The sequence below is a fragment of the Syngnathus acus genome, chromosome 14 (genome assembly GCF_901709675.1).
Source record: "Syngnathus acus chromosome 14, fSynAcu1.2, whole genome shotgun sequence".
Lineage (NCBI taxonomy): Eukaryota > Metazoa > Chordata > Actinopteri > Syngnathiformes > Syngnathidae > Syngnathus > Syngnathus acus.
The window spans coordinates 6,147,074-6,168,495 of record NC_051099.1 but is presented as its reverse complement, the minus strand read 5'-3'; the positions used below and the strand labels follow the sequence as shown (position 1 = coordinate 6,168,495).

The window sequence follows — 21,422 nt, the reverse complement described above, 5'->3', positions numbered from 1 at the left end:
CAGCTATGCTAGGCTAGTAAAGGTTCCGTCAGGTAAAGCCTTAAAAAAGTCAATCAAGTGCTACACAGTGCTAATTAGTCTGAGGTCCAGCCATTGACTTTTTTCGGTTCATTAAACAATTAACTCCACGCGCATTCATGTAGTGACGTATTCCATAGTTATCACGTGTTACTTTTCTTACCTATAGGAAAAGACTGCTTGAAGCAGGGCCGGTTCTAGGAATGCACATAAGAGGGGGCAGTCAGAAATGTGAAGGGGGCATGTTGTTTTTTTTTTTTTTTTTACACATTTTTAACACTGTTAGTGTTTTCTTCACGGCAGTTGTTAGCTGTGTGTCCAGATCTCAACCTGGAGAAGTGGATTGCACTCTGTCAGGCCTCTACACTAAGACCTGTCCAGCTTGGGTGTCCCACCTGAAGATTAAAACTTCTGCTGGTATTGCTCTTAGGGTCACTGAGGCACGCAAACCCCCTGACCACAATAAGGTGGCAATCTCTCAGGGGGGGGGAACATATAATATGAATGTTATATTAACTATTATTTGAGTTGTCGTTAATCATTAGTTATATCACGGGTCATTACGACGAGTTTGGTGGAGTTTTTACTGCTTCTTCCAACTCCTACCGCGCTGACTGTAACTTGACACTCTCTGGCTGCGTCTTGCCTCATTTGGAATGGCAAGATTTTCTGAGAAAAAAAAGACTCCTGAAAATACCCAGCGATTATTTTTTCCACAGAAAAGATAATCCAATTTTAAAATCAGGGGGGAAAATGTTTTGGCGTCTTGGTAATGTTTGTCTCATGACATCTTTTAGTCACGTTGACTTGCTGTCTTGTTTCTTTAAATTGGATTAACAAAAGTATGTTCTCAAGGCATCCTTATCATTTGCTCAAATGGTCAGTTTGCTGCTTCTTATTACTGTTGTTCCTCCCCTTGGACCAAAATCTGAGCAAACCCTGCCTAATCCTCATTTCCAAGCAACAGAAAGTAGGAATCACAATGTCTTGCTGTCGTGTGGTGATTTGGACCCTCTTGCTTGTCTTACTGCTGAATGGTATGTGCTGGTATCCTCCTATTTGTTTGCTTTTGTCACCATACATTTGGATTTTGTCTTCACTATTGTTCATCTGTGTGATTTCAGTTGTAGTTAATGAGGCCGCTTCCTTTCCATGGTCATGCCCCAACTTGAAAGGCATTTGTAGAAAGGTTTGTCTACCAACAGAGCTATTCTTTGGACCTGTAGGTTGCGGGAAAGGCTTCCTGTGAGTGATGCACTTCAAGATCACAAAAACTGTAGCGTTGTATTCAGGGACGTGCACTCATAGGAGGCAGGTGAGGCAGTGCCTCACCTTGCCACCAGGGGCAGTAAAGGGCTCAACATGGTTTCCTCAGCTGTCACCATAAGTTGGTAAAAAATGAATAATATAATAAAACATAATATAATATCTGTCCTGTGGTCTATGCTTTTAATGCAATTTTGGTGTGTTTCCTATACATTTGGATCATTTTCATAGTCAAAATAGCTGTATTTCTTGTTCAAATAACAACGAGAATCATGGCGGCTGCGGCAGTGACAGGTTGTGCCGCTCAGGGCGTGCGTGTGAGAGTGTGCACCACTCACACACTGTACTGAGCGCGTGCAAACGGCGCGTGCTTGCTTGCAGTCAGCGGGTGAAAATACGAGCCTTGAGGCAGCCAGTACCTTTGCCGCGAAGATGGGGCGATAGTGAGCCTCCGGCTAATAGTTCACGTCACGAGTAAATGCGAGAGTAAATTAAGAAGAAGAAAAAGAAAAGAAAAACAACAACATTCGGTGCTAACGCGTTGCTATTTGGCTTTGTTTTCCCTGACAATGGAGGATATAAATTTTTTAAAACTTGACTTTCAGTCAAAGCAAGAAACCATAAGTAAGGGAAGACCAACGCCAGATTTGCGAGGATTAATTCAAACTACGGGCCTCCCGGGACGGACTCCAACACGTTCGTTTCAAAAGGATTGGTATTCTAAAAAAGACTGGCTTTGTGGTTGTGCTGCCAAAAATCGACTTTATTGCTTTCCCTGTCATCGAGATCTTCATCCAGAAGGACAGGAGAATGGACTTCATTTACAAGTAAAGGTAAGAATACTGCAGTGGTGTGTTTAAATGTACAGTGGTGTGTTTAAAATGTTATTACATTTAATCAAGAATGGGATAACAACCATGTATGCATGTAAATCTGACTTGTGAGTCAGTGCCTTAGCGTCATACAGTACGTTTGTAAATCTGCATTTTGTGATTTTTTTGTTGACATGGAGTAAAATTTTACATTGATCATCACCGCTTGATTGAATTGTGTTCTTTTTGATTAACTGTAAAAAAAAGTACAAAAAAATGACCTTTGCCCTGTGCATTCATTCATTGATATGCATTCATTGATATAAAACAAGATGATACAATATAAGTGCAGATATTCCCTCCACCTTGTTCCAGCAGCTCTTTTGATATACGTTTCAAAATGTCAGGGAAAGTGATTCAGATAATGGGTGGAGGAATTTCAAATTTTACAAAGTCGTGTCGTTGTCTTGCGATACCGCATATATTCGCTAGTCGCGCTGTGGTGCACGATGCTGGTGTGAGTCAGTTATGCTAACGCAAAGAAGAGGCCAGGCAGAAGCCAGCCCGCAATAACAAACAAACAAACCTGTGAACGCAACTTCAGACAACTGAGCAATTCTGTCGCCTTTACAGATAAACCAACAAATCATCCAACTGTATTTTCCCTCACCTGTTACGTGCGTAAGTTCTGTTTCTTAGACACAGGCTACTCTGTCGTGAAGAGGATCCAAGCGTTGTCGAACATTTACCAAAACAAGTCGCTCATCAGCTAGTGCTAATCCTTCTTGGCTATCGTTTTCCGTACACGGACAAGACCTCGTTTTGCCATATTGCTAAATAGAAATAATTTTACACAGTGACATGTGAGGAGGGGAAAAAAAGAGGAAACCTGGGACCCATTTTCAAGGTGCCGCTTCAGTAACAAGTTATCGTGGTAAGTCGTTGACTAGCTACAATGCTAAGTACTTATCCTGTTTCGGTGAACATTGACATGGATTGCATTAAAAAGATTGTTATATATGATCATGTTTCGTCACAGTTTGGAATACCTGAGATTGCGTCTTCCGCTCCACGCTCCTGAGCTTGTGCCGTGCACGAGCGTCTTTTTATGCTTACACAAAATGGGCTTGGTTTGCTGTTCTTGCATGGTCAAATTCTTGTTACTATGGTCACCCCCCAAACCCCCTCCTCCACCCAGGCTCCCTTGACAGGTCCTGCGTGACAGTTTTACTGGTTAATGGTCTTGGTTTAATGGTTTGCATGATTAGGAGCCTACAAAGTCAAACATTTCTCTTAAAGTTGTTGGTGGGTAAACTGTATGGATGTATTTAGTCATGGCTGTAAATAGTAATGGAACAACTAGGGAACACTCTTAGAATAAATACATGTTATTAGTGAAGAAAGAAAAAATGCACGTGAGTGATGCGACACTCAAATAAATAATTTGTCGAGTGAATGTTACAAATATTGTTCGTTTTACAAAGATGGGATTAGTGATTACATGTTGGGTTTAATTCTATGTATATTTTTCCTGCTATTTTGCAGATTATTCTTTCTATAATTTTGTTCTTTATTTTAGATTGCATTTATTCCACTAGGTGGCGGCAGATGATAGTAATTAACATTGTAAATTAAAAAGAAAAAAAAAACGGAAGTATTTCAACGGTTTTGTGGGGTTTTTGCCTATAGAAAGAAGATGTCTTTTACAATGTACATCTTTGGGCCTGATTACTGATGTAGATTGTGACATGGACAGACACCTCTCTACCAACCCTGATGAGGCCTGCAGAGCACCACGGGCTTCAGGAGACCATCCCCCCGTCCTGTGGAGAACCCCTGGCCTGCAAACCAGCTAAACAGGTTTTACTGTAAGTTTGAACGGTCCGACCACACAATAGGACCTCCTGCATCACAATCAACATCCACACCCTGTTCACACATCCATCACTGTTAACACTTACTCTCTTTCTTTTGCACTTCAGATCCGTGAGGAACTGCTTAAAATTCATTTAAAACCAACAATGTAGCTCAGCATCAATGCACCTAAAAGACATTAGTTCTTTTTCATTTCCTTCTTGCCCTGAGATTAATTCAATGCTAACATAATTTATCATTTGTTAATCACCATTACACAAACATTTCCTCCAAGTGTTGTCCGTTCACTAGATCGGGTCTCATCGTCCTAATTAAAAGGTTCCTAATTGCTCCCAAAGGCATTGACAGTCTACTAATGAGCATAATATATGTTATGCTCTCTTAAATAACAGATAATCATCATAATCAATGAGGTATTTCTCGTATGTTAGCTATGATAAGTTTTTGTCCCGATAAGTAAAATGTGGATCCGTTTCTGTCAGAAGGGTTCCATATTAATATTTATATATATTCCAATTTCTTTTATATGATTCTTCCTTTGCAGCACCACATACGTGGAAAGTTATTAAATTGTGCGCATATTCAGTTTGAAAATTACAAATGAAGAAGACAGTTTTAATCAAATATTTATTTAATTACTCTGGATCATAAACATCAAAGATATAGTGACAGGCGTTATATGTGGTATTTACCACAATTAATCACAAAGAAGTTTTCGCTTTATGATATTTACACGCTGTTTATTACGAGAAGTAAAAGTAAATCAAAAAGAATGCGTGAGTTGCATCTGAAAATCATTATTTCCATTTTGATAGTGTACTTTTACGTTTATTCCGGATTGTGGACATAAATGTTGAATCATTGAGTTAACACACACAGTGCTTGTTAGAAGTCAAAGTCTCAGTTGGAATTACCTTCTTTGCTTTCTTTGATGGCAGGATCTTGTATCTAATGCACAGTTTGATAATCTGAACTCGAACAAGAGATGTCCCGAGCCCGTATAGCAGCGGGTTGGCGACAGGCGGAATGACAGCAAAATACATTGACAAGAAGATCCGTGCCTCGATCGCAACATGACTCATATCGATCCTGTTCTGGGCAATTTCAAAAAAGGCGCCTATGCTAAAATTGCAAATGGAACATAAATGCGGTAAGCACGTCTTAAGAGCACTAACTTGACAACGTTTTGACACTTTATTTGTAACTCTTAATATTTGAACATAGGAGTAAAAAATCATGATCAGCTGAGGGCCGTTCATCACGGGTACAAGCGCAAGGCCCAAGATACTCTGATAGGATGGAACTGAACATGCGTTTTTGAGAAGTTCCATGTTGAGACAGTACATTTTTACTATCTCTTTGCCACAAAAACTCAGCTGCAGAGTGGTAGAGTAAAAACATGCATATGGAATGAATGGATAGAGCCCCAGAAATGCAACCAGTTTGTTGACCTTTGACTGGGTCATAATGGCGTGATAGTGGAGCGGGTAACAGATGGCGACATAGCGGTCGTAACCCATAAGCGCGAGTATCGTAAACTCAGAAGTCGCATACGAGTGCAGGAAGAAAAGCTGAGTAATGCACCAGTTGACGCTGATCTCGTGCGTCTTTGACAGGAGGAAGATCATCACTGGAATCAGTAACGCGGTGCAGACGCAGATCTCGTTGATACATAATATACATGCAAAAATATTCATAGGCTGATGCAACTGATTGTTTTGGTGAATAACGCTGACCAAGAGTAAATTAAGGAACATGGCAGTAACATAAAGCGTGAAGAAAAAAAGAAACCACACGTGCTTGTATTTCTGCAGAGAGGCAAATGCAGTCAGGGTGAACGTTAGCGTCGTGTTCTCCATCCTGAAAGGAACCAAAATGAGAAATGCCGATCACGTAAACATTTCATGATAAATACAGCAGAAGCTCAGTCGACCGCAGTCGATTCTAAATATTGGTTGAGAGTACCTGTGCGAGTTGGTATCTTCCGCTCCGAGCGCCTGAGCTCATCAGGCATCAGGCAGGTGCGAGGGCATCTTTTTAAGCTTACTCGAGGTGGGCTTGCTTTGTTGTTCCGGGGACATTGTTGGATTCTTGTTGCTATGGTCACACTAGTTTGCTATCCCCAAACTCCCTCGATGCGTCCTTCCTCCACTGTTCTTTGTTTATGTTTTCTTTGTACAGTGTGTGTTTGCTACCTATCAATTTGATTGGTTGGGACTTACTTATTACTTAGTTTGTTTTCATTTTTAACCACGAGATATTGTTTTGTATTTGGTATAATCTAATGCGATAAGTGTTTGCAACATTCACTGTCGCCAGAACTTACTTTCATAATCAACGAGGTGTTTTGGGATTTTAGCTGGCAAGTTTTCTGTTGTGAAACTTGTATCATTGTTGGCAGCGTCTCATAAAAAATAAGTTATATATATAGTATATATATAGTAATATTTTTACTTGATGTGCAGAACATTCAGTTTGAACTATAAAAACAAAGAAGACAGATAAAATGCAATTTTAATCGCACCTTTATTTATTCTTGATCATAAACTTTGAATATATCGACCGGTGTCTTATTCATGAAGAAATTTGTGCATAAAATCAATAAAACAAGTAAAATAAGTATGAACGCACGAGTTGAATCTAAAATCAATTTCAGTTTAGATAGGCCACTTTTACTTTTAAACTGGTTTAAGGAAATAAAGATTGATTTAATCCCAATGAGTTAAAACACAACTTGATTAGTGACTCAAAAGATGTCTACACAAACAAACAAATATAACAACAAATTGTAGTACTAATTAAAAAAAATCTTACATAACCACATCAGGCATGATACAATTCATAAAAAAAAAACATTTATTGCTTGCTCGCAGTAAAAGTCTCGGTTGGAATGATCCTTTTTGCAAATTTTAATGGAAGGAGTTTATATTTAACACACAGTTTTATAACCTGAACTCGAACAAGGTACGTTCCGAGTCCGTATAGCAGCGGGTTGGTGACAGGTGGAATGATGGCGAAATACATTGACAAGAAGATCCGCGCTTCAATCGGAACATAACTCATATCAAACCTAGTCTGAACAATTTCAAACAGGGACGCAATGCTATAGTTTAAAACAGAACATAAATGTGGCACGCATGTTTTAAGTGCAAGAACCTGGGAGTCTTTAGATAATTTTTTACAAACTCTGATTATCTGTGCATAGGAGAAAATAATCATAATTAGCTGAGGGAACAAAAACAACACAACAAGCCCAAGCCCAACAATACTTATGAGGGATGCATTTGAACATGCATTTTTGACTAATTCCATATTGACACAGTATAGCTTGGGTATGAATCTCCCACAAAAACTCAGCCGCAGTGTGAGACTAAAATAAGAAGAAAATACAACAAACGGATAAAGGCCCACAACTGCAATCAGTTTGTAGATCCTGGAAGGAGTCATGATGGTGTGATAGTGAAGAGGGAAACAGATGGCAACATATCGGTCGTAACCCATGAGAGCGAGTATGCACAACTCGGAAGCTGCAAATGTATGCAAGAAGAAGACTTGAGCGAGGCACGCGTTGACGCTGATTGCATGCGTCTTCGACAAAAGGATGCTCATAACCGGAAGCAGCAACGCGCTACTACCGTAGATTTCGTTGAAACATAACATAGATGCAAAAATATTCATAGGCTGGTGCAGCTGTTTGCATTGGTGGATGGTGCTGATCAGGAGTAAATTGAGGAAGATAGTGACAATATAGAGGAAGAAGAAGAGAGTAAAGAACACGTGTTTGTGGTTCTCCAGGGTCGCGAAGGCCGTCATGGTGAACGTTAGGGTCGTGGTGTTCTTCATCCTGAAAGGAATCAATGAGGAATTGTGATAAGACATGAAAAGCAAACAATTATATTGCAGCATAAATAGATTGCAGTAACTTTCATATATTGTCATAGTACCTGTGATGAGGTCTTGCGCTCCACGCACCTGAGTTCGTACCGTGCACGAGCGTCTTTTTAAGCATACAGATGGGCTTCGTTTGGATGTTCTTGGTCAGATTCTTGTTTCTATGGTCACCCCCCCCTCCCCCTCAGGCTCCCTTGACAAGTCCTATGTGACAGTTTTACTGGTTCACATGAACATAGTGTTGCTCTGCTCAAATGACACTTAAATAAATAAATAAAATCAAATATACGTGACTAAATATTAATGATGTAGAAAAAACTGAGCTCTGATCACACACAATAATATCTATAGTAGGAAAATTCGCAATTTAATCAAATATTTTTTAAGAACCAGTAGGCTACGTAATGATTGTCTGATGACCAGTTCAGGGTGTACCCTGCTACTCAACTAAAATAAAATGGGGTAGGCCCCAACACAACGGTACAGAGAAGAATGAATGGAGGACAGATGAATGGACATCCTTGAGTTTAATCTGACAGCAGCATTTGTCGGACACTCGAGTGGTTGTCTCCCAAGCCGAAGGTTGTGGTTTTGTGACTAAGCGTCCTTGAGCAAGATACTAAAGCCACAATTGCTTTTAATGAATAAAAATTAAAGAGATAGTGTTAAAGAAAACAGAAAACAGCTGAGCAGTGATTGGTTGTTACACTGAGAACTTGCTGTGATGTCATTTTCAGTCGACAGCAAGCGGCAAAATGGCTGCCCCTAAAGACTGATAAAAATATGGATTTTGATACTTGAATCATGTTCCACAAATGTGATATTAATCACAAATGCTGTGTTTACATTAGTGGGGTGTATACAACATATTGTAAAGAAAATTTGTGTTGGACTTTCCTTTTAAGTAAATATTGTGTTGTTTCTAAATGGCCAAATCACGTAACTTAAGTATCAAATGAGGTTTAAAACAAACACACACGCACACACAGACACACACACACACACACACAGTGATACTGTGTCAGATGACGTGTTGTTTTGTCCCCACATGATACAGTTTAAACATGCTCATTAGTACCTATTAGTCTGCTGTTTCCACTCTTCTTGAAGGCAATTAGTCCCTCGTGTGTTGAGCAGTGCCTGGAGAATCAAGCTGATGGACGGGTTGAAAACAAAGTTGAGCTCCCTTTGGAGAATACTGATGTAACATTGATGAAACTGTCTCCAAAGGCCAGTAATCTTTGTACCAAGGAAAATAATTGTGATCACCAATAGCTTTTATTGCATTTTAGAATGGCAAGATTTTCAGCGAAAAAAAAAAGACTCCTGAAAATACCCAGCTATTATGTTTTCCACAGAAAAGATAATCAAATTTTAAAATCAGGGGGGAAAATGTTTTGGCGTCTTGGTAATGTTTGTCTCATGACATCTTTTAGTTACGTTGGCTTGCTGTCTTGTTTCTTTAAATTGGATTAACAAAAGTATGTTCTCAAGGCATCCTTATCATTTGCTCAAATGGTCAGTTTGCTGCTTCTTATTACTGTCGTTCCTCCCCTTGGACCAAAATCGGAGCAAACCCTGCCTAATGCTCATTTCCAAGCAACAGAAAGTAGGAATCACAATGTCTTGCTGTCGTGTGGTGATTTGGACCCTCTTGCTTGTCTTACTGCTGAATGGTATGTGCTGGTATCCTCCTATTTGTTTGCTTTTGTCACCATACATTTGGATCTTGTCTCCACTATTGTTCATCTGTGTGATTTCAGTTGTAGTTAATGAGGCCGCTTCCTTTCCATGGTCATGCCCCACCTTGAAAGGCATTTGTAGAAAGGTTTGTCTACCAACAGAGCTATTCTTTGGACCTCTAGGTTGCGGGAAAGGCTTCCTGTGAGTGATGCACTTCAAGATCACAAAAACTGTAGCGTTGTATTTATTTATGAATGATAAAATGTTATTTGTCTTTCTAATTTGTAGATGCTGCGTGTCTCATTTTCTATGAGTGGAGCCATGCAGTCCATGAAGAGAACATCAAGACATTGCTGTGTGGAACATGACTCTTATTTACTCATCTGCAACAATATGATCTTCAAGATACATTATGATCTTAATATTAAATACGGTGGCATTTTGTGATTTTTTTGTTGACATGGAGTAAAATTTTACATTGATCATCACCGCTTGATTGAATTGTGTCCTTTTGGATTATCTGTAAAAAAAGTACAAAAAATGACCTTTGCCCTGTGCATTCATTCATTGATATGCATTCATTGATATAAAACAAGATGATACAATATAAGTGCAGATGATTCCCTCCACCTTGTTCCAGCAGCTCTTTTGATATATGTTTCAAAATGTGAGGGAAAGTGATTCAGATAATGGATGGAGGAGTTTCACATTTTACAAAGTCGTGTCGTTGTCTTGCGATACCGCATATATCCGCTCGTCGCGCTGTGGTGCACGATGCTGGTGTGAGTCAGTTATGCTAACACAAAGAAGAGGCCAGGCAGAAGCCAGCCCGCAATAACAAACAAACAAACCTGTGAACGCAACTTCAGACAACTGAGCAATTTTGTCGCCTTTACAGATAAACCAACAAATCATCCAACTGTATTTCCCCCTCACCTGTTACGTGCGTAAGTTCTGTTTCTTAGACACAGGCTACTCTGTCGTGAAGAGGATTTAAGCGTTGTCGAACATTTACCAAAACAAGTCGCTCATCAGCTAGTGCTAATCCTTCTTGGCTATCGTTTTCCGTACACGGACAAGACCTCGTTTTGCCAGATTGCTAAATAAAAATAATTTTACACAGTGACATGTGAGGAGGGGAGAAAAAAAGAGGAAACCTGGGACCCATTTTCAAGGCGCCGCTTCATTAACAAGTTATCGTGGTAAGTCGCTGACTAGCTACAATGCTAAGTACTTATCCTGTTTCGGTGAACATTGACATGGATTATGCGAATGTTTGACCGATTTTGTTAACCTGGCGAGTTCAATATTGAAACGATTACAATTGGATTTATAAATAGTTGTGCACTTCCTGTTGGCGGTCACACGCGATTATTACGTCAAGTGATTACAAGCGTGCATCACAGTATGTGTGAAAATTGTTTAGCAATTGACGAATAATGTATAGTTAAAAATATTTTATATGATGTACAAGTAATTTAAATACAAGCTGACAACCATACTCCGGGATGATATTAAGACTGATCGATTATTATTATTTTTTGCTTGAATTTACTTATTCTCTAAAACGAGTTCCCCCTCTCATTTCCATGTTTATAGTGCAACCGTACCCATCCGAGGATGCTTCAGCAAGGTGGGTGGTGGATGGGGGTGCATATAACACTCCTTTCCATCACTTTCTGCTGCATAGCGCCCTTGCCCACACATGCATATATCTATGCTGTAAGTAATGCTGTTCTGCATCTGGACACACGCCGTTGCTTATGTATGATCCATGAAAAGTATCTGGATGTAATCTTGTGTGTGTGTTTTTTTATGTTTTGGCAGCATTATAGAAATATGACCATGCTGTTTGAGGATCTACCTGCTTTGTTTGGATCGCCACTTCCAAAGGAAGGAATCATGGTGAAGAAATTTGGGAACATTGATGTGTCATGAGAGATGATCAAGTGTCTTGCGTGAAATATTCCACTGCTCTGAAATTATTCATTGACTACAATAATGTTTAGGAAACAACGCTTTAATATGTTTGTCTTGATCTCACAGGGAGTCTTAGTGGAGTCCCGGCCTCTTAACGGCTGTGCCACAATTGAGCCTCCCCCTCCGTTGCCGCCGTTTTATGATGCCAACATCACTAAATTCATAGCTCTCATCAGACGCTATGATTGTAATTTTGATCGGAAGGTCAGTAATGGTTCAAGTCTTATCTGCATCTTTATGTCACCGGGTTGAATTAATGAGAGGGGACACTTTTTAAAGGTCCTGCATGCGCAGCAAGCTGGCTACAGTGCTGCTATTGTTCACAACATGTACTCTGATTTTCTGCTCAATATGAACTACAGCAATGGTAAGTAGTGTAACGGATAATCACGTTAAGGAATCTTATCATTTCTCAGTCTGTCTTGCTTTTTTTTTAGGTACTATCGCAGAGGAGATTGACATCCCCTCAGTGTTTACCAGCTACTATGCCTCACAAGTTCTCAAGAATTTCATCATTCCAGAGCAAGGGTACAGATTGCAAAATGAAAAACTGTTGCAAGGGTCACATTTGAAATGCACAATATTGCTTGCAATGTTTCTTTTGAGCTCTCAAAGCAGTGTTTGGTTTTTAATTTCCTATTACGATGAATTTGCAGAGCCTATGTGATTCTCAAGCCAGAGTTTGCTTTCCCACTCTCATACTACCTTATTCCCTTCACCGGAGTGATTGTCATGATCATCCTGGTGATGTTAATTATCTTGGTGAGTTTAGTGACTATTTTCTCACTCCTGCATATTTGAAGTCAATAAACCTGTCACACACGTTTTGTCTGAACACAAATGTGCAATTTCTGCAGGAATTTACACAGCACCTGTAAAATGTTGTTTTTCAGGTTATACGCTGTACACAGCATCGAAAAAGGCTGAGGAAAAACCGCTTGTCCAAGGAACAACTGAAGCGGATTCCTACTCACAAATTCACTAAAGGTAAGAAAAAAAAAAAGTGTAAATATGTTGGGTGATTTTTATTTTTAAATAATGTTTTATAAGTATTTACTTCTTATTTCAGGGGATGACTATGATGTGTGTGCCATCTGCTTAGACGAGTATGAAGAAGGAGACAAACTACGGGTTTTACCCTGTTCACATGGTAATTTTATTATATGAACCACATTGTGTATAGAGTGATTCTATAGACTGGATATACAGTGATTTAGTTATTGACACATGCCTAAATTTACTTGGATAGATTTGCATATTATGTGTGTTTAATCCCTATTTTAGGTTAATTAAATGCTGGGTCAAGACAATTATGGATTGGGAATTTTAGTTGTTGACATTCGGGAAAGGACGTAATGTGGTGCCATCATGTCATTCTGTAAGGCTCTCTTAAACTAAATATTTCTCTTCAGCCTATCACAGTAAGTGCGTGGACCCGTGGTTGACCCAGACCAAGAAGACGTGCCCTGTGTGCAAACAGCGTGTCACCCGCAACAACCCCGAGCACTCCGAGTCCGAATCTGAGGAGGACACCGGAGGTCAGGGCGTAGAAGAAGGAACGGAGGGTGAAGCCGACTCGGAGCGCACCCCTCTGCTTCGCGCATCCAACCAGGGCTCCCCTTCTGGGAGTCCGGGGGTGTATTCCGCCACCACGATGACCACCGCTCAGTGCATCGCCTCGCCGGTTGACGACGACTCCCCCGTCCTGGGTTACGAAGGTTATTATTCTCCCCAGGAGGACACAGACTCAGAAACCAATGACACAGAAGATGAGCGGCACCATGTTGACGATGACACCGCTCAGTTGATTGGTAGGGGCACAGTGCACATCTAATGGCTGGAACGTCGATCTGACTTCATACAAAAAGGGCCTTTCTGTCACAACCTTTGCGCTTTTTGTTGTTTAGCTCACAACTAAAAAGTTATGGCAGTACTTTTATTTTTCCTGTTTTCTATCATGTGATCTAACAGGGCAATAATCACAGATTGCTGAGCACTGACACCCGCTCTTGTCTGAATCTCAATTTCTTTTTGCGTTAGTCCGTGTCGTATTTTCTTGCTCACACCAAATATATGCACTAGATATAGTTAGGCTGTTCTGCAACGTTTATATCGTTCATGATCAAAACCACAAGTTTAAATATAATCATTCTGTGCAGTGTGCCTATGTTCCAACTATTTTTTTTTTTTTTACCATTATCAAATACAGTACATTGTTTTATGTCAACTTTTGTTGCACACTCGCACAGAAGAGAAAAAGCCAAACTGCTCACTTGCAAAGAAAACCATGACCGCCCTTGTGAGTCATGAGGGACAATACTGTAATGGTAACACGTATGACAACATTTTTCCTTGGGTGAGGCCATTTGTAAACGTATGCAGTTTCTTCGTCCCACCTCTTACTATTTTTGTAATTCCAGTGTGCTTGAACGGTCTAAATGAAGAACTATTTTAAGTCAGTGGAATTAGCATAGAACAGACACATTGCCTTAATTTGGCCTACATGTACATGTGTTTTATGTTTAGAAACTAAAAGCTCACACTCGTAGGTTTTGTATTTTCTTTGTACAGCAAAGCAATTTTCTTTTAAATGAAGCAGAGGTCCTTCGCTTCTGTAAGTGTGAGTAATGGATAGTGTTAGTCAAACTTAATTTACACACACAAGCTATTTAGTGTCATATTCCCCTACATCTGGGAGGACTGTAGGCTGTCAAATTTCAAACTTAAAATTAAAAGCAATTTTTAAGAACACTTTAAAACTGGTTCGGTTCTCTGTGTAAATACACATTTTCTGCTTTCGGAGATCATAGTAACAGCTGGAATATATTTAAAAGGGGCAGGTCTATTTAATTTGTTTTCGATGGTTGATTTTGTGGATTTGTACATTATTAGTTTGTCCCCCTATCCTAAAACACAAAATTCAGATTTTTAAATGACTGACATGTTTAAATACTGGTTTGATCATTCTTGTTTGCTCCCAAGGCTGTAATCTGTTATATATGCACTTTCCTTTTAATACATAAATTTAACAGATGTATTCATATCCCACACTTACTGTCTTTTGCAATGTGTACTTGTCAGACTTCAATACATTTAAAATGTAAAGTACAATGATTGATGAAAATATTATGATGCTGAGGATGTTAGTCAATGGGACACACCAATTTACTGACTGATTAATGGAAGATTAAATTAAAAGTCTATACAATTTCGAGTGTGATTATTGTCGTTTTTTAACAGAACCATATGATTGCAACTACCAATTAACAACCATGAAAAAAAGGTTTTCTTTTTGAATTTAGAATTTTTATTGCAGTCCATCGGTAATCATAATTCTTTTGAATCCTCGTTTTTCAGGGCATTTGCGCCGTTAATTGCGACACCAATTGCTCTTAATATTTTTTTTGACAAATTATTTCAGCCAAAATATGGAGAGGCTGCTCGGTACTTGAAAATATGTCCATGCGTAATACGAAACGGCAGTTTACACTCCAGACGACAGGCGGCGATAATGTACTCCTTACTAAGAAAGATAATTCTTTTTAATTCCAGAAAAACCTACCCAAAGAACACTACCGGGGACTTGAAGACACCGTGGACAAGCAAGCGTGCCAAATAGTAATAACAATACGCTTTAAGAGGTATATATTTTCATTTTCATCAACTCTTTCACACATGGCTCCAATAATGCTGGACGCTAAATGAAATATTTTTTCCCCAATTTCTTTGCCGGCTAATCTAACCTTAGAGCGCATGCTCGATATCAGCCTCGGTAACGTAATTAAAGCAGCTGTGTTATTCGTTTTCGACCAGTTTTAAGCTACTAATTTATTATTTTACTCGTGGTACTACTTTACATTATTTTAAATAACTTAAAATTCTGACATGAAATGCACTCTTTGCTAACGACAAAGGGCTGTGTTAGCATAGCATGCTAATTTAGCTGCGCTTACCGCGACGTCTGACTCAATGATGGGTTTGTCCTTGTGTCTCAACGCTCACGTCGTTTAATCATTAATTTGTCTACTTTTTACGTTTCTCATAATGAAGATGGGAGACAGTGACGATGAGTATGATCGCAGAAGGAGGGACAAATTCAGACGGGAAAGAAGTGACTACGACCGTTCCAGAGAGAGGGAAGACAGACATAGAGATGAGTGGAATGACAGGTAAGTCAAATATGTTTAGACTCACGCAACATAGTGATATGGCTGACCTAAACTAATAGTACTTATATTCATTCTAACGTTCACCATTTTAAGTTATCAATTTACTCCTTAATATTTTCCATGTACCTTTCATCCTTTTGATTGGCTTCCATTTGCCAGAGAGTGGGACAGGGGCAGGGAACGGAGAAACCGCGGAGATTATCGGGATTACGACAGAGGTCGCAGGGAGAGATTCACCCCTCCCAGACACGACATGAGTCCCCAGCAGAAACGCATGAGAAGAGACTGGTAAATTCCATTCCTCATTAGAAATTTGCATGTCATTTTCTTCATTACTTAAGTATTCTAACCTGACAGGGATGACCACGGTGGAGATCCCTACCGTGGCGGCTACGACATGATCTACGGAGGAGGGGGGCCCAGTTATGGTCCACCACAGCAGTGGGCACACCCAGACATGCACCTCATGCAGCCTCATCACGGTATTCCAATTCAAGCTAGGTGAGAGACTTGAATGGTACTGAAGGAACTTTTCAGATTTGGTTCGCACTTGTCATCAACCTGTTTTCACAGCTATAGAGTTACTTCAAAGCAGCAATAAAAATAATACTCGAGACATATTATTGATGTTCTGCCCATTAAGCCACTTGCAAGGATTCTCTTGTCGTTGCTCAGGCTCGGGAATGTCCATGAGATGGATTTTGGTCCACCCCCACCAATCATGAAGAGTTTTAAGGAGTTCCTGGTTTCACTGGATGATTCTGTAGATGAGACCGAAGCGGTCAAGCGCTACAACGAGTACAAGCTTGACTACCGCCGGCAACAGATGCAGGACTTCTTTTTGGCTCATAAAGATGAAGAGTGGTACGGTCTGAATTCTCTTGTCTTCCAGTTCCCGAATTGTCAGTCTTGATAGTTGTAATTAATATCTTGCATTGGTAGAATCGCCATTAAGTCTGCTAATCGTGATCACCGTTGATAGATTTGATTTATATCGAGTTGGCCTGGTCCTGTTGTGGGTGCTTTACTGTAAAGTTAATGTTGATGATGCATGAAGAATTTACATTACCGTTGCATAGCCTAGCGCTTTGTAATTTAATAGCGTATTTCTTTGTTTGGCGTTGCACCCACAGTGTAGGAACAGTCCCACAATTTAACTTTTGACTTGTTTGAAAATCAACCCAAATTGTAGAATTGGTTGCAGTTGATGCTCGAAATAGTAAATGTTGGAAAACAGTCGATCAAACATGGACAAATTTCTTTCCATTAACACCGGTTAAGCATCCCATTCCGAACAAGCGTGTTCAGAAAACTTGGGTTGATTTTCAAATTATTCCAAGTTTTTTCCCAGTTTTCCTGATAATGCTGATTATACTTGTTCTACAGGCTTCATGCAAATTTGTTGTGTTTTGACCATAACCATTTTCTTCCCCTCGTCCCCACTGCCACGGCGTGTCTTTCTCAAGAAAAAGTGGAAGTCTGCAAGAATCCGACTTAGACAGCAAGGGCATGCACTGCGCACAATGCAGTTGCTCTTAGACACACAGTACCAGGGCTTTTAGACAGACAGGGCAACTAGTCTCCCGCGCTAGGAGTTTTCTTGTTTTCGGCTTTTTCCTCCACCATTTTCTTTTTCTATTTGGATCAAATTGAATCCTTAAACTCGATACGTTTATACAGAAACACCAAATGTGGTGAAGTGGAGCCCATTCTTACAGAGGAGACCTCTCTGTATTTATTTTGTTAATAAAGTGGCAGAGCACAAGGTAACTGTAGTTCACTCAATGAACATTTCAGTGTGTGAATGTTTTTATTTGTTTTCATTTTGTGCTGTAATTTTCTTCTGTTGTGGTGAGTTGATCTCCAACTTTTTTACCTAGTTTATCAATAAGCCATGATGATCAGTCTCAACATGTAAAACTTTAAACAAGGATTGTATTAATCCATCTTGTATATTTCTAGCTACTGATTTTAATTTAGCATTTTCCAAATTTCCCACAAATGATGATTACGAATGATTTGCCATTGTACCATTGGGACTTGAGTGTAACTTTGTGCTTTCTAATTTCTGCATCCCATACATCCCACCCTCACCATTCCCTTCCCTGCTGTTTCGTGGACCCCAAAACTCTGGACACAGGTTCAGATCCAAGTACCACCCAGACGAGGCCAGTCGACTTAGGTCGGAGGCATTGAGAGCCCTGAACAGCCGCCTGAATGTCTTCATGTTTCTGATGGAGAACGGTTGGTTTGATAACCTCTCGTTGGACATTGAACAGACTCCAGCGATCATCAAGGTCCTGGATGCGGGTGAGGATTCTGTCAAACGCCGCCAGTGTTTTTGCAGGATGACAAATCTGTGTTGGGACTTTAACAATTGCCCCTGTTGCCTGCTTGCAGCTGTGATAAAGATGGAAGGAGGGACAGACCACGATCTCCGCATCTTGGAATTGCCTGCTGAGGAGGAGGAAGAAAGGGAGAAATCGGCATCTGGTGGAACCGAGCCTCCCAAGGGCAACCATCACAGGAACATTGACGGTGACGGCAAACCGTCAGTGGCAAAAGACAAGAAGAATGAGAAAGTAGGTTTGATTTTCGGTTGCTGCCATTTGGATCTAAATGTGGCGAAATTAATTATTGAAATGTTGTATTTCAAAATGGGCCTAATGTTGACTGTCAAACTGTCTCAAAGGATGAGAGCAACTCGGTCTCCACTGAGAAGATGGCTACAGCGGCTGATGATGTCAAAGAGGAGGGACAGAAAGAAGCCATCAAAGAAGAAATACCTGAACCCAAAAAGGTTTGTGTCACCTTCCCCATTAAACAGAACAGACCCACATGACCTCACGTCCTCTGTCACTCTTACTTTGATTTTCCCCAGCCAAGGAGAAAACGCAAGCGCAGCGGAGACAGCGACGACGAAGCCAGCGCTTCTGAAAGCGACTCTGACTCTGAATCTGATTCAAACTCGATTTGCTCTGAAAAGAAAGAGGTGGAAGACAAGGAGGAGGAAGGCGGAGGTGCAAAATCCCATCGTGAGAAGCATTTTAAGATTTATACCACACGCACTCCTATCAACAATCTGTGTTCTCTCATCTAACGGTTTAGAGGAGCAACCGAAACAGAATGCTGTAGAGGAGAAGAAAGTGGAGAAAAAAGTTAAAGATGACACTCCTAGACCACGACCTCTCCACAAGACTTGCTCGCTCTTCATGAGGAGCATCGCCCCCACCATTTCCAAGGCAGAGATAGTAGCTGTGAGTTGATCAAATGAGGCTAAGCTACACGCATGACTCTTGACTGACTCATTTCCTTTCAGCAAATTCTTCTAACCTTTTTTTTTTTTTTAAATCCACATGTAGTTGTGTCGCCGCTACCCTGGCTTCCTGCGCGTCTGCCTAGCTGACCCCCATCCAGAACGGAGGTTAGTTTATACTTAAGCGCTCTCGTGACTTGTTCACCAGTTTGTTTGCTATCCAATTGTGGCTCCGAGTACAAAGCAAAAAAATGTTCATTTCAAACTCAGCTAATTGCTTTTGCAGGTTTTACAGACGCTGCTGGGTGACTTTTGACCGCAGTGTCAATATTAAAGAGGTCTGCTGGAATCTTCAGAACATCCGTGTAAGTAAATCGAACGCTATCCGCGATTCCAGTCGCTGTATCGTCAGGCTGCAGCGAACCAGGTCTGAGACGGAGACCCATATTGGCACATTAAGGATCTCCACTGTCTCCTTTGACAGCCACGCGACTGTGAGTTGGCCCCTAGCGTGAACAGGGACCTTGCACGGAGGGTGCGCAACGTGAACGGCATCACTCAGCACAAGCAGGTGGTTCGCAACGACATCAAAATGGCCGCCAAACTCATTCACTCCCTGGACGAGAAAGGCGAACTGTGGTGCAATCCGCCACAAGAAGAAAGCCAAAGCACCGAAGTAATTACCGTGTGTTTTTTACGACGCACACATATTTGTCAAGAGATGCCAGATTGCCTTAGTAATTCCTTGAAATTGTCATTGTCAATTCAGAAGACTCAAAATCCCATCTTGAAGAACATCACCGATTACCTAATAGAGGAGGTGAGCGCTGAAGAGGAGGAGCTGCTGGGCTCCTCTGGCGGGATGGAGCAAGACGAGAATGTCAAGGAGGGCCACTCGACAGAGATGACTGTGGAGAAGGATGAGAAACTTGCCAAGGTTTGCTTGGAACACTGAAGGCTTGTCATTTTATTTTAAATGTAGTTGATTCCATGTAACATTCTTTCTTTGCTCAGGTTCTGGATCGTTTGATTTTGTATCTGCGCATTGTGCATTCCATTGATTACTACAATGCCTGTGAATACCCGAGTGAGGACGAGATGCCGAACCGCTGCGGCATGATCCACGTTCGCGGGCCCGTCCCTCCCAACCGCATATCGCATGGAGAAGGTCAGCCAGTGCTCTTGTGTCGCATCACATGTATAGTGCTCTTTTATTTAGCATGTAACCACATCAACCGCAATCTTCCCCATGTCTCAACTAGTGCAACAATGGCAAAAGGTGTTGGAGGAGAAGCTGAGCACTTTGTATAGCATAAAAGAAACCCTGTCTGAGGAAGAGGCGCTAAAGATGGGCCGCAAAGACCCCGTTGAGGAGATGGAGAAGTTTATTTCTGCCAACACGCAGGAGCTTGGAAAGGACAAGTGGCTCTGCCCGCTTAGCGGCAAGAAGTTTAAGGTAACATTTTGTGTTCTGCTCGCAAGTGTCTTCTCTGGATGAACATGGATGTTGGCTACATTCAAAAAAACATACCTACCCAGTTGCCGAGTTACCACATTCAGTGCATACAATAATTCCAGTTCTCGTTCATCAGGGTCCAGAGTTTGTGAGAAAACATATACTGAACAAACATGGGGACAAAATTGACGAGGTGAAAAAAGAGGTAGCATTTTTCAACAATTTCCTGATGGATGCCAAGAGGCCGTCTCTGCCGGAGATGAAACTTCCTCCTCTTCCACCTCCGGGCCAAGGTGGGCTGTCGGCGGTTGACTGATCACTTCCGATTCCAATATTGCTCATAAAGGGGGACTGAATGAAAGGATCGTCTGACAATCTTCCAACATTATGAGATCTTTTATTTTTCCTCATTGTCATTTTACTACAGGATTGCTTTCTCCATTGCCGTTTTCTCCTCAAGGTCCCCAGGGTCCAATGGGCTTTGCGCAGCCTCGCCCCCCACTCATGGGTTATGGTGGTATGTTCCTAAATGGCGTGACTAGTAGTTATTTGTGGATATTGATGCCTAATTCCATCCCTAATTGCAGGCGCACCCCCTTACCCCCCCAACCATTTTGGAGGTGGGCGGGGCAACTACGACAACTTCCGTGGACAAGGCGGGTATCTCGGGAAACCACGCAACAGGTAACATCGACACTCTGTCATGTCTTTGATCCCATGGATTCTTCATTTTGGGTCTTTTTTTTGCCCTTGCCTATTTTCAGAATGTCACGGGGCGATCCACGAAACATCATTGAATATCGGGACCTGGATGCACCAGATGATATGGACTTCTTTTAGAAGGTTTCCTTGGTCCTTGTTAGTGCTCATTTCTTGCCCACACGTACTGTAGCGTTTTAGTTAACGTTTCATCTTGTAATGATTGGGCAAGTATAAAGAACCTCTGATGTACACTTGTTACTCAATAAAGCTCATCTCCTAACATTTGTCTGCATTCAAGGACTAAAGCTGGGCGC

At 40.9% G+C, this 21,422-nt stretch overlaps 4 protein-coding genes across 7 annotated transcripts; 2 read left to right on the top strand and 2 right to left on the bottom strand.

The window, feature by feature from the left end:
* Positions 1–2,637: 2,637 nt before the first annotated feature.
* Positions 2,638–14,736, top strand: rnf167 (ring finger protein 167). Of its 4 annotated transcripts, none has more exons than XM_037269247.1 (11): positions 2,638–2,773; positions 10,669–10,747; positions 11,145–11,267; positions 11,373–11,450; positions 11,592–11,729; positions 11,805–11,892; positions 11,963–12,053; positions 12,182–12,287; positions 12,419–12,512; positions 12,595–12,675; positions 12,938–14,736. In XM_037269247.1, exons 3-11 carry the CDS (start codon positions 11,166–11,168, stop codon positions 13,357–13,359), a joined length of 1,200 nt encoding a protein of 399 aa, XP_037125142.1. In that variant the 5' UTR covers positions 2,638–2,773; positions 10,669–10,747; positions 11,145–11,165; the 3' UTR covers positions 13,360–14,736. The 4 variants fall into 4 exon arrangements, with proteins under 4 accessions (XP_037125142.1, XP_037125143.1, XP_037125145.1 ...); XM_037269248.1 differs by having other exon boundaries at positions 2,638–2,777; XM_037269250.1 differs by lacking the exon at positions 2,638–2,773 and adding an exon at positions 10,346–10,488.
* Positions 4,755–5,830, bottom strand: LOC119133427 (olfactory receptor 52Z1-like). The gene has a single exon (XM_037269251.1). The coding sequence runs from the start codon at positions 5,828–5,830 to the stop codon at positions 4,838–4,840; it is 993 nt and encodes a 330-aa protein (XP_037125146.1). The 3' UTR covers positions 4,755–4,837.
* LOC119133895 (olfactory receptor 52Z1-like) lies at positions 6,828–7,814 on the bottom strand. The gene has a single exon (XM_037270091.1). The coding sequence runs from the start codon at positions 7,812–7,814 to the stop codon at positions 6,828–6,830; it is 987 nt and encodes a 328-aa protein (XP_037125986.1).
* Positions 14,737–15,041: 305 nt separating the features above from the next.
* srrt (serrate RNA effector molecule homolog (Arabidopsis)) lies at positions 15,042–21,388 on the top strand. Its single transcript, XM_037269303.1, has 20 exons — positions 15,042–15,166; positions 15,576–15,694; positions 15,854–15,982; positions 16,052–16,195; positions 16,370–16,558; positions 17,835–18,004; positions 18,095–18,276; positions 18,387–18,494; positions 18,576–18,714; positions 18,803–18,951; positions 19,057–19,118; positions 19,237–19,315; positions 19,435–19,626; positions 19,720–19,887; positions 19,965–20,118; positions 20,213–20,406; positions 20,543–20,699; positions 20,834–20,923; positions 20,994–21,090; positions 21,171–21,388. The coding sequence occupies exons 2-20, from the start codon at positions 15,576–15,578 to the stop codon at positions 21,244–21,246; spliced, it is 2,598 nt and encodes an 865-aa protein (XP_037125198.1). The 5' UTR covers positions 15,042–15,166; the 3' UTR covers positions 21,247–21,388.
* Positions 21,389–21,422: the final 34 nt, after the last annotated feature.

Excerpts from the sequence above, each read along its gene's own strand:
- LOC119133427 (XM_037269251.1), bottom strand. The coding sequence starts at position 5,830 with ATGGAGAACACGACGCTAACGTTCACCCTGACTGCATTTGCCTCTCTG.
- LOC119133895 (XM_037270091.1), bottom strand. The coding sequence starts at position 7,814 with ATGAAGAACACCACGACCCTAACGTTCACCATGACGGCCTTCGCGACC.
- rnf167 (XM_037269247.1), top strand. The coding sequence starts at position 11,166 with ATGCTTCAGCAAGGTGGGTGGTGGATGGGGGTGCATATAACACTCCTT. Across the intron at positions 11,893-11,962 it reads CAATATGAACTACAGCAATG|GTACTATCGCAGAGGAGATT; the intron begins GTAAGTAGTGTA and ends CTTTTTTTTTAG. Across the intron at positions 12,288-12,418 it reads TGGTGATGTTAATTATCTTG|GTTATACGCTGTACACAGCA; the intron begins GTGAGTTTAGTG and ends GTTGTTTTTCAG.
- srrt (XM_037269303.1), top strand. The coding sequence starts at position 15,576 with ATGGGAGACAGTGACGATGAGTATGATCGCAGAAGGAGGGACAAATTC. Across the intron at positions 18,495-18,575 it reads AAATACCTGAACCCAAAAAG|CCAAGGAGAAAACGCAAGCG; the intron begins GTTTGTGTCACC and ends GATTTTCCCCAG. Across the intron at positions 20,924-20,993 it reads CCCACTCATGGGTTATGGTG|GCGCACCCCCTTACCCCCCC; the intron begins GTATGTTCCTAA and ends CCCTAATTGCAG.